Source organism: Bubalus bubalis, chromosome 2 (assembly GCF_019923935.1).
Source record: "Bubalus bubalis isolate 160015118507 breed Murrah chromosome 2, NDDB_SH_1, whole genome shotgun sequence".
Taxonomy (NCBI): Eukaryota; Metazoa; Chordata; class Mammalia; order Artiodactyla; family Bovidae; genus Bubalus; species Bubalus bubalis.
The window spans coordinates 71581042-71593961 of record NC_059158.1 but is presented as its reverse complement, the minus strand read 5'-3'; the positions used below and the strand labels follow the sequence as shown (position 1 = coordinate 71593961).

The 12920-nt window shown below is 35.2% G+C and overlaps 1 protein-coding gene across 2 annotated transcripts in view; it reads left to right on the top strand.

The window, feature by feature from the left end:
* Positions 1–12920, top strand: part of AGPS (alkylglycerone phosphate synthase) — a 127107-nt gene that overhangs the window by 20949 nt on the left and 93238 nt on the right. For both annotated transcript variants that reach the window (XM_044933249.2, XM_006054504.4), the window contains exon 2: positions 11666–11755. In XM_044933249.2, coding sequence (XP_044789184.2) covers positions 11666–11755 — 90 coding nt within the window. The remainder of the gene's footprint in view (positions 1–11665; positions 11756–12920) is intronic.

Genomic DNA, 12920 nt, shown 5'->3' with positions numbered 1-12920 from the left:
ACAGCAGCTTGTAGAGATTGCTAAGTAAACCAGCAATGAGTTTTATAATGAACCATCATGGAATTTCTGTATGTATGTCAAAAAAAGGATTGTTTTCTTGGAACATAGAGAACTGCACTGAGACTCAAAAGGTTGAGCTACGTATTTGCTTCAGGTTCAGAGTTGTGGTAATCACACTTTTTTAGTTCATGGCATTTGCCTATGAACAATTGTGAGGACTCTTATTTTTATTTCCTCAGTCTCTGATTTCTAATCCCATCTCCCCTTTCCCACGGGTACTCTTGAATATTCTTAAATATGTGTATATATGTTTTATAAAATATGTAGCATTATTTAGTGTGTGTATTTTTAATTTGCCTAAATGGTGTTATGCTATAGATCATATTGTTTCTCCTTTAGCATTCACTTCTGTTAAAAAAAAAACCTTTGTATTTCTGTATATATTGAATGTATCTGTGTACCTCTCTGCTTCTGATTGCTGCATAGTATTGGGTTGGCCAAAAGGTTCTTTCAGGTTTTTCCATTAGTATCTTACAGGAAAAACTGAACAGACTTTCTGGCCAACTCAATATTTCAGGGCATTTACTTACTACTCACTCATTTTGCCAGTGGTTGCCTCCAGCTATTCTTACAAATAATACTCTGGAGACTATATCACACATGTTTCCTGATGGAACTATGTGTGAATTCCTCCCCACAGTATACCCAGGAATTGTATAGCTGAGCCATGAAAATGACATTACATACGAAAAGTTAGCACACCATTGCTCTATGGAGTGGTTTACCAGTAATGCTTACTGGTTCCTCTTTTCCATGTTCTTGCTGACAACTTCCTGTGTCCAAAATCTTAGTCCCATTTACACTATCACACAGGCTAAAGTTATAAAACTGACTCGTTACATGGAGGGGCCAGATTTTTATTATGGCAGGTAGAGTTTTAATTTAGGGTATATTATAGGAAGATTGAAATTCATATTGAAGTTCAAAGGGTTGCATGATAATATCCAGGCTTTGCAAGGAGAATGCACGGTTACCTTGTTGACCTGTTCAGAAACCTGATCTTCTTAGGGTCCCAGAATTAATGGTACTTACATAGTTTGACTTGTGTTAACTTCCTTCACTAGTGACCAAAAGTTGAAGTGCCAGTAGATAACTCACGATGAAAAAATTGTCAAGCCTCCTGGCCACTTCAGTAGGCCAGTTTTTCTCTGTAGGAAATAGCAGTATAGTTAGAAGAGTTAATGAGTTTTATATCAGGGCAAGAGGAAATACTTTGTGATTCAGGTATTTGACAGTATTAAGCTTTCAAAGCCTGATGGCATTTATCTTTTTATTTTTAAGTTAAATTTTTTTAACAGTCTTAGAACTGGGAGATTTGTAACTGTAAATTAAGTGGTGGTTACCTACGTTTTCTATTTGATTTTTTCTGTTCTTTTTTGTGGTTTTTTCCTGGTGGCTCAGCAGTAAAGAATCCTCCTGCCAATGCAGAAGACCTGGGTTCGATCCCTGGGTGAGGTAGATCCCCTGGAGAAAGAAATGGCAACCCACTCCCGTAGTCTTGGCTGGGAAATCCCATGGACAGAGGAGCTTGGGGTCTACAGTCTGTGGGGTCACAAAGAGTCGATATGACTTAGTGAATTAACAATTCTTTTTTGTAAAGGGGCTTGCATTTTATAGTACATAAATTATTACACTTACAGCTAAGCTGCTGCTGCTAAGTCACTTCAGCTCTGTCTGACTCTGTGCGACCCCATAGATGGCAGCCCACCAGGCTCCTCTGTCCATGGGATTCTTCAGGCAAGAATACTGGAGTGGGTTGCCATTTTCTTTTCCATATAGCTAAGCTACTTAGATTAATTATTTGAATGGGGGGAGAAGGAAATGGCAACCCACTCCATTATTCTTGCCTGGAGAGTCCCAGGGACAGAGGAGCCTGGTGGGCTGCCCTCCATGGGGTCTCACAGTCAGACATGACTGAAGTGACTTAGCAGCAGCAGCATTTGAAAGGGGATTAGTTGCACTCTTAGATCTAGACAATAAGCATTGTAAATAGTTGTATGGGTGTTTTGCTATTGAGTTTTTAGAAATAATTTTGTAGGACTTGTAGACTAAATATTAACATGATTTTAAATGTGTTGTAAATTATATACATTTTAAATTAAATTTACAAGTAAATGGTGTTCTGCAGATTTCTCCCCTCATTAGGCCTTCATATTTTTAATGGGACCTCAGCTTCAAATTTTTTAAAATAAAAGCTACTAGGAATAAAAAATAAAGGTTACAGATAATCTTTACCTACACTGAATATAGATCCTGTGTAAAGTAGGAATATTCATCAACCAATTGTATCATGTACTGAACTTGCATGAATGAAATAACTTCTGATTTTTATTAAAAAAAGAGAAGCTAGTAGGAATATGTTTCATTTATAGGTTTTTTTGGTAGCTTATCTTTTCAGGGAAATATTTATTAAATCTTGGTATCTTTCTCAACACTTATCTTTTACTTCACTTTCATGATTTTCTTTAGATTATTTGGGTTTTAAAATAATTAAACACATTACCAGGTAAGGATTTTAACTAGAATAAAAATAACCTTGAAAGATTAAAAAATTTTTTTAATATCTTAATATTATAATACATGTGGAATTGATTTGAATTTAACTGATCCTGAGCTTGGTTAGTGAGAAATTCAGCATTGGGGCTTAGGTTTCATACTTTAGTTTTTATTTTTCAAAAGTGAGATCATATGATCTTTTTCTCATTGTTTAAGTTAAAAAATAAAGGGAAAATTTTGGTTTTTATCTGAACTGAGCAGTAAAGAATCTTGTATTAGAATTTTGACTATTGGAGTTATATTGGAAATATATATGTATATATTTTTAGTTATCAAGCTAGCTGAACTTTTTTTGTTGTTGCTTACATGTAATAAAAATAGCTCAAAGCATATTTTCCAATGAAAACTATCATGATTAGAAATACTAATGATAGGAAATATACATTTATAATCAAGATTCTTTCAATTTATCACTAATAGAGAAATAGTAATCTGTTACTATTAATCTATGTTTATACAGAGACTTAAAATGAAAACTTCCCATTTTGAGAAGGAATTGTATGGTTTTGACAAAGAAAATGCTAACCCTAAGTTTCAGTTAAAAATTTTGCAAAAGCAGCAATAGGAAGCGCAGACCACTGAGAGTGTACAGCATGGGAGAACACTGCCACCTTGTGTGCATGTGGTGGTGTTTTAATGTCTCCTTTTTCTTCTGTTGTGCCAGCGAATACTGTGCTTTTTCACTGTTTGATACCGTGGTCACATCTGTGTGTTTGTGCTCAGTCATCTTTGATTGTGTGTGACCCCGTGGATTGTAGCCCACCAGGCTTCTCTGTCCAGGCAATTTTCCAGGCAAGAATATTGAAGTGGGTTGCCATTTCTTCTCCAGGGGATCTTCTCAACCCAAGGATCAAACCCGTGTCTCTGACATCTCTTGCATTGGCAGGCAGATTTTTTTTACCACTGCTCCACCTGGGAAGCACTATGGTCCAATATATCAATGTGTAAAACATTGGATTTGTGTGTGTGTGTGTGTGTGTGTAGTAAAATTGATCCAGGTTTTCTTTTTTCTTGGCAGAAAGAGGGAGGTCTTATATTTTGAAGACATTAAATTTGTAGTTAGCTCTAAAAATTGGCAAGTCTGACAGATCAGTCTGATTAATTAATCTCTGTGGTTAGTTGAGAATTGAATTCTTTTATTTGAATCTTATGGAAAGTTGAAGATTCTTTGATCATTCTCCATTTCAGTTTTTTAGTGCTTTGGAGTCATTATTCTGAATGGCAGAATTCATTATCCCAGCAGATAAAGAGACTATAAGTCGTTGGGTGTACTAATACAACCAGATTCCTTGATTTTTTAAATGTTTTCCTTTAGGTCAAATGCAGAAGAATGACTATAATATTAACATGTAATAGTATTTAGAAAAATGTTAATGTGATGAAGAGGTTCTTTAAACCATTTTGGTTACTTGAGAGCATGACTTAGTAGTTTTCAAATGTTACAGGCCTGAAGAGGAAGCATGACAGGACTGAGAGTTCACTTTCTGGTGCTCACAGTTAACTTAGCTGTGTAATCATGAGCTCTTCTCTGGGCACGCATTATCTTTAAGTTTATTTTTTTATTGAACGATAATTGCTTTACAGAATTTTGTTGTTTTCTGTCAAACCTCAACATGAATCAGCCAGAGGCATACATTTGTTCCCTCCCTTTTAAATGTCCCTCCCATCTCCTGCCCCATCCCACCCCTCTAGATTGATGCAGAGCCCCTGTTTGAGTTTCCCAAGCCATTAAGCAAATTCCCGTTGCTTATCTATTTTACATATGGTAATGTAAGTTTCTATGTTACTCTTTCCATATATCTCACCCTCTCCCCATGTCCATATATCTGTTTCTCCATTGCTGCCCTGTAAATAAATTCTTCAGTACCATTTTTCTAGATTCTGTATATGTGCATTAGAATATAATATTTATCTTTCTCTTTCTGACTCTCTTTACTCTGTATAATAGGTTCTAGGTTAATCCACCTCATCAGAACAGAATCAAATGCAGTCCTTTTTATGGCTGAGTAGTATTCCATTGTGTGTATGCACCACAGCTTCTTTATCCATTCAGCTGTCAATGGGCATCTAGGTTGCCTCCATGTTCTAGCTGTTGTAAATAGAGCTACAATGAACAATGGGATACATGTGTCTTTTTCAGTTTTGGTTTCCTCAGGGTATATGCCTAGGAGTGGGATTGCTGGGTCATGTGGTGGTTTTCAGAGAAGGCAATGGCGCCCCACTCCAGTACTTTTGCTTAGAAAATCCCATGGATGGAGGAGCCTGGTAGGCTGTAGTCCATGGGGTTGCTAGAGTCGGACACAACTGAGCAACTTCACCTTCCCTTCACTTTCATGCATTGGAGAAGGAAATGGCAACCCACTCCAGTGTTCTTGCCTGGAGAATCCCAGGGACGGGGGAGCCTGGTGGGCTGCCGTCTATGGGGTCGCACAGAGTTGGATGCAACTGAAGCGACTTAGCAGCAGCAGCAGCAGCAGCAGCAGTGGTGGTTTTGTTCCTAATTTTTAAAGGAGTCTCCATACCGTCTTCCATAGTGGCTGTATCAATTTACATTCCCACCAACAGTGCAAGAGCGTTCACTTTCCTCCACACCCTTCCCAGCGTTTATTGTTTGTAGATTTTTTAAGGAGGGCCGTTCAGACTGTTGTGAGGTGATTACCCATTGTAGTTTTGATTTGCATTTCTCTAATAATGAGCAATCTTGAGCATCTTTTCCTGTGTTTGTTAGCCATCTGTATGTCTTTGGGAAAAAGTCTAAGTCTTTTTCCCACTTTTTGATTGGGTTGTTTGTTTTTCTGGCATTGAGTTGTATGAACTGCTTGTATATTTTGGAAATTAATCCTTCGTCTGTTGTTCATTTGCTGTTATCTCCCATTCTGAGGGTTGTCTTTTCACCTTGCTTATAGTTTCCTTTGCTGTGCAAAAGCTTTTAAGTTTAATCAGGTCCCACTTGTTTACTTTTGTTTTTATTTCTGTTACTTTAGGAGGTGGGTCATTGAGGATCTTGCTTTGATTTATGTCATCAAGTGTTCTGGCTGTGTTTTCCTCTTAAGAGTTTTATAGTTTCTGGTCTTATATTTAGGTCTTTAATCCATTTTGAGCTTATCTTTGTGTTTGGTGTTAGAAAGTGTTCTAATTTCATTCCTTTAAATGTATCTGTCCAGTTTTCCCAGCATCATTTATTGAAGAGGCTGTCTTTGCCTCATTGTATATTCTTGCCTCCTTTGTCAAAAATAAGGTACTCGGAGGTGCATGGGTTTATTTCTGAGCTTTCTATCTTGTTCCATTGGTCTATATTTCTGTTTCTGTGCCAGTACCATACTGTCTTGATGACTGTAGCTTTATAGTATAACCTGAAGTCAGGCAGCTTGATTCCTCCAGCTCCATTCTTCTTTCTCAAGACTGCTTTGGCTATTTGGGGTCTTTTGTGTTTCCATATGAATTGTGAAATTTTTTGTTCTAGCTCTGTGAAATATGCCATTGGTAATTTGATAGGGATTGCATTGAATCTGTAGATTGCATTTGGTAGTGTAGTCATTTTCACAATATTGATTCTTCCTACCCAGGAACATGGCATATCTCTCCATCTGTTTATGTCATCTTTGATTTCTTTCATTAGTGTCTTATAATTTTCTGTGTACAGTTCTTTTGTCTCCTTAGGTAAGTTTATTCCTAGATATTTAATTCTTTTTGTTGCAGTGGTGAATGGGATTGATTCCTTAATTTCTTTTCCTGATTTTTCATTGTTAGTATATAGAAATGCAAATGATTTCTGAATATTGATTTTGTATCCCACAACTTTGCTAAAGTCACTGATTAGCTCTAGTAATTTTCTGATACTATCTTTAGGGTTTTCTGTGTACAGTATCATGTCATCTGCAAACAGTGAGAACTTGACTTCTTCTTTTCTGACATGGATTCCTTTTATTTCTTTTTCTTCTCTGATTGCTGTAGCTAGGACTTCTAGAACTATGTTGAATAATAGTGGTGAAAGTGGACACCCTTGTCTTGTTCCTGATCTTAGGGGGAATGCTTTCAGTGTTTCACCATTGAGAATAATGTTTGCTGTAGTCTTATCATATATGGCCTTTCCTATGTTGAGAGGTTCCTTCTATGCCCATTTTTTTTAAGAATTTTAATCATAAATGGGTGCTGAATTTTGTCAAAGGCTTTTTCTGCATCTAGTGAGATGATCATATAGTTTTTATCTTTCAATTTGTTAATATAGTGTATCATATTGCTTTATTTGCATATATTGAAGAATCTTTGCATTCCTGGAGTAAACCCAGCTTGATCATGGTGTATGAGCTTTCTGATGAGTTGCTGAATTCTGTTTGCTAAAATTTTGTTGAGGATTTTTGCATGTATGTTCATCAGTGATGTTGGCCTGTAGTTTTCTTTTTTTGTGTTGTCTTTGTCTGGTTTTGGTATCAGGGTGATGGTGGCCTCGTAGAATGAGTTTGGAAGTGTTCCTTTCTCTGCAATTTTTTGAAAGAGTTTTAGAAGGATAGGCATTGAGTTCAGTTCAGTCGCTCACTCGTGTCCGACTCTTTGCGACCCCATGAATCGCAGCACAGCCAGGCCTCCCTGTCCATCAACAACTCCTGGAATTTACCACAACTCATGTCCATCTAGTTGGTGATGCCATCCAGCCATGTCATCCTCTGTTGTCCCCTTCTCCTCCTGCCCCTAGTCCCTCCCATCATCAGGGTCTTTTCCAATGAGTCAGCTGTTTGCATGAGGTGACCAAAATATTTGAGTTTCAGCCTCAGCATCAGTCCTTCGAATGAACACCCAGGACTGGTCTCCTTTAGAATGGACTGGTTGGATCTTGCAGTCCAAGGGACTCTCAAGAGTCTTCTCCAACACCACAGTTCAAAAGCATCAATTCTTCAGCGCTCAGCTTTCTTCACAGTCCAACTCTCACATCCATATATGACCACTGGAAAAACCATAGCCTTGACTAGACGGACCTTTGTTGGCAAAGTAATGTCTCTGCTTTTGAATATGCTATCTAGGTTGGTCATAACTTTCCTTCCAAGGAGTAAGCATCTTTTAATTTCATGGCTGCAATCACCATCTGCAGTGATTTTGGAGCCCCGAAAAATAAAGTCAGCCACTGTTTCCACTGTTTCCCCATCTATTTCCCATGAAGTGATGGGACCAGATGCCATGATCTTCATTTTCTGAATGTTGAGCTTTAAGCCAACTTTTTCACTCTCCGCTTTCACTTTCATCAAGAGGCTTTTTAGTTCCTCCTCACTTTCTGCCATAAGGGTGGTGTCATCTGCATATCTGAGGTTATTGATATTTCTCCTTGCAATCTTGATTCCAGCTTGTGCTTCTTCCAGTCCAGTGTTTCTCATGATGTACTCTGCATAGAAGTTAAATAAGCAGGGTGACAATATACAGCCTTGACATACTCCTTTTCCTATTTGGAACCAGTCTGTTGTTCCATGTCCACTTCTAACTGTTGTTTCCTGACCTGCATATAGGTTTCTCAAGAGGCAGATCAGGTGATCTGGTATTCCCATCTCTTTCAGAATTTCCCAGTTTATTGTGATCCACACAGTCAAAGGCTTTGGCATAGTCAATAAATCAGAAATAGATGTTTTTTAGCTCTCTCTAAGTGTTTGATAGAATTCTCCTGTGAATTCATCTGGTCTTGGGCTTTTGGTTTTTGGGAGATTTTTTATCACAGCTTCAATTTCAGTGCTTGTAATTGGGTTGTTCATAATTTCTGTTTCTTCCTGGTTCAGTCTTGAACTTTTCTAAGTTCAAGTTCCAACTTTTCTAAGATTGAACTTTTCTAAGACTCTGTCCATTTCTTCCAGGTTATCCATTTTATTGCCATATTGTTCATAATAGTCTCTTATAACCCTTTGTATTTCTCCATTGTCCATTGTAACCTCCCCTTTTTCATTTCTAATTTTGTTGATTTGATTCTTCTCTCTTTTTTTCTTGATGAGTCTGGCTAAAGGCTTGTCAATTTTGTTTATCTCCTCAAAGAACCAGCTTTAATTTTATTAATTTTTACTATTGTTTCTTTCATTTCTTTTTAATTTATTTCTGCTCAGATCTTTATAATTTCTTTCCTTCTACAAATTTTGGGGGTTTTTTTGTTCTTTTTCCAGTTGTTTTAGGTGTAAAGTTGGGTTGTTTATTCGATGTTTTTCTTGTTTCCTGAGGTAGGATTTTATTGCTATAAACCTCCTTCTTAGAACTGCTTTTGCTGCATCCCATAGGTTTTGAGTTGTCATGTTTTCATTGTCATTGGTTTCTAGAAATTTTTTGATTTCCCTTTTGATCTCTTCAGGGACCTGTTGGTTATTTAGAAATGTGTTGTCTAATCTTCATGTGTTTGTGTTTCTTACAGTTTTTTTCTTGTATTTGATACCTAGTTGCATAGTGTTGTGGTCAGAGAAGATGCTTGATATGATTTCAATTTTCTTAAATTTACTAAAGTTTGATTTGTGACCCAAGATGTGGTCTGTCCTGGAGTATGTTCCTTGGGGCTCACATTTCTTTATCTGAGAAATAGGCAGTTGAACTCGATAGTTTCTAAGGACCTTTGTAGTTTTTGAATTCTATGACTATGTAAAGTTTTGCTTTAATTTTTAAAATGTTAATACTGTAATGGCCTTCAGTGTTCTCAATACATTCTTCTACATAAGAAGTTATTTTAAAGTTTAAGGTAATCATAGTTGTGTGTAAGTGTCTTAGAAATATTAATCATTTGAAAGGACATGTGTGTAAAAGTTTAAAACCAGAAGCCTAGGAAATTTGCCTACTTTTTATTTAACATGTGGGATACTTTGAAAATAATAGAAGATTGGTTTTGAGCTAACATAGATTTTAATTATATAGTATTTTAGCAACATAGGCTTGTATTTTTTTTTTTTTTTTGGCACAAATGCGTTACAAATGCCTTTATTTCAACTTCTGGGAAGCCTCCAAAAATTGGTATGAATATGGTACGCCTATATCATAGGTAGAATTTCTGATTGAAATGAAAAAAGAGAAAAAGGTACCTTAGCCTATAGTTGAAAGCTTGGAAGTTCTTTAGGATATTACCCAACTGAGAATTTCATTTCCAGACTCTTGAGTATGTCTTCATTTCTCAGTATACAGCAGCAGATATTTCCTGCTTACCTCGATTAATTTTTCTTGTGAAGTGTTAAGAGTGAACACATGTAATCACATTTAAGTTTTTACTTTGAGGCCATCTGGGGATAAGTTTTTTTAATTCTAAGTATAATTTTTAAGGAAAATGATGTTCATTGTTAAGATGTGTAAACATGCCAAATCCATGATCTGTAGTGAAATAATTTCCCATGGCTAGTGATTGTAATATCAAGGCAAAATGACTATATTGCTCTTTTTGCATTTATTTTGTGTAATACCAAACTACTATTTTATAGCATGATTTCCTGGCAGATGTTTAAATTCACTAATAAAATAATCATTTCATATATAAAAATTTATGCACACATTATAAAATATTAAGTAAAGATGTAGCTAAAATCTCCACATTCTCTTATGGAAATATAAAAAATACTAGCTAAGTTATATTCATAAAAGTGAAGAGAAGTGAAGAGAATGCAATCATTAAAAAAGGCAAAGTGAATGATTACCTAATCTGTTTTTACATTGTATAAACTTAAGAAAATGAGTGTGTATTAGTCATATGACAGTAGTTCTTTCTGTAGAGATTTTTTTCCAAGAGCTGTCTTGCAAAACCTGTCTCTACTGTGGGGTAGAATTGTGAAATAAGAAGAAAATATTGAGTGGTAGTTTATAACAGGCATATCTGCAAATCTAATATCTGGATTTGATACTGTTTAAGATGTTTTTGAAAACAAAGCATATGTTTTTGAACAGTTTGTTTTTGTATAGTGACTATAGTTTTTATTGATAGCAGTTATAATTTTAAAGATCATATTCCTAGCTTCTTTTCTTAATTTTATGTACAGATAGGAATTTCATACACTATTAATGACTGTATTTGGTTGTTGTATTGTGTTAGCATTCTACTTGTTTGAAAAGCCTTTGAATCAGGAAAAGAATTATGATTATAATAAAAGATTTGCTTGTCAGCTGTCATTTTCTTCCTTGAGAATTATGGACAATTAGGATGCTCTTTAATAGTACATCTTTGTTTATTTTGAAATTTTAAAAAAATTGAAGTAAAGCTGACATGTAACATTATACTGGTTTTAAGTATACAGCATAGTGTTTCAGTATTTGTATATATTGTGAATTTATCACCATAATAAATCTAGTTAACATTCATCACCACACATAGATTTTTTTCCTGTGATGTATTTTGAAATTTTAATGAAGCAAGTAACTTTATTCATAGACAAGAGTTTTCTTCAGCTATTTTCATCATAAACTGCATCGCTGAATTTGCAATAAGAAGATTCACCATTAGTTTATTTCAGTGACCCAAGTGTACTACGGTACCATGCTAAAATATATATTAATGCTGATACAGTACTTCAATGTGGTTGCTTATTGTGTCCTACATGGGTCCAGGCCTGTCTAATTCTTTTGTAATGTGTAAAATTGGATGGGTGAGTCATTGATTTTGATGAAAATGACTTTGTAAATCGGTATTTTTTATTCTAACAGAAGATTGATAAATGTGATTTTTCTAATTTATGCAGAAATTTGTTTCCTGTTCAAGTGAAATTTGAACAGGAAATTACATATAGGCCATTATATAATGCAAACTCAATAACATGTACAGAATGAAGCATATGTGTACTCTTAAAAATTTTTTTCCATTCTTCTTTCTTCCTTTTTCCTTTTTATGCATTAAATTTAGTGGCTGTAGCTCTTTAGGAAGCAGGTGCTGACCATCAGTGATTCTATATTTAGAAATATTCATGCACAGACATTTTTAATATATTTGTGTTATTTAAGGCAACATAATATTAGTAGAATAAGGTCTTCTATTAAATGATTGTGAAAGTTAATAGTCAGTGATGCACTGTTCAGTTTTGAGATGTTTAGCATAGATCTCATATATTTTTCTGCTTATTAGGCAAGAAGTTATGAAATGGAATGGATGGGGATATAATGATTCCAAGTTCGTCTTCAATAAGAAAGGACAGATTGAGTTGACTGGGAAAAGGTAACTTTGGTTTATTCTGTTTTATTCCTTTTATTTAAATTTCTATGAAAAATTTTAAACATAAATAACAAATGTAACATTAAATAATAGACATACATAAAAGTAGAGAAGATAATATAATGGCTTCTCCCTAGATTTAAAAGTGACTAATATTTTGTAATAAATGCTTTTCTTTTTCTTTTGTGTACAAATTCTGACATTGTCATGTCCCTTCTAAACATCTGTATGTATATCCCTTAAAAGGACCTGGTAAAACCAATTATATAATACTATTATCATACTCCTCAATATAACAGAGATTTTATAATATCTGGTTATCCATTTCACATTCCCTTTCTCTAATTGTCTCAAAGGTGTCATTTTATAGGTATTTTGAATCAGGATCTAAAGATCGAGTGTTTATATTTTCAGTAGAATAATGTCTAATACAGTAGAAACTTGTCATGTAGAGATGGCTTTACAAAATCTTTGGGGGGAGGGGAGTGAATCTTTTCAACTTAGAAAAACCAACTTCCTCTCTTCTCAGATATTACCTTCATTTCTCTATCTTTGGGTGTTGAAGGCATAGCATCTTCGCTCTATGTGAGGAGCAGATAGACACTTTGTGCCCAGCACCATTGAAAGCATAAACCTACTGTTTTCTGTGGAGTAGTGTGGCTTTGTAGTGGTTTATGTTAGCAGTGTATGTATGTTAAGTGAATGATTAATCACAGAAAGTGTCACAATTATTTATACCTTACTGGATGAACCCTTATACCCATGGTTTAGGATCTGGCTTTTATTTTGGGTGTTCTGACACTTGACTTGCCAGTTTTTCCAGAAAGGATCAGATTACATGTGGCCGACATATATGCAACACTCATAAGATATTAGAAAAAAATTAGAGCCCTGGTGCATTCATTTATGATTAGATTATTTCTTTTTTGGGGTGTAGAACACTTGTTATTGCCCTTTCTGATGTTAAGATATGTAGAAAGCAAAATTTGTAATTTATGTATTGTTTGGAGAGCATAAATTCAAAGCAGAGGGAATTCAATCATCATGAGAGAAAGTTTTGTTCAGGTTGTAGTAGAATTAGAGAATTCTTCTGTTGACTTTGGATTTTGGAAGAGTGCTGCTGCCCTTCCAACCAGAATGCATTCCATAAAGGCTTCATTTCTTTTGC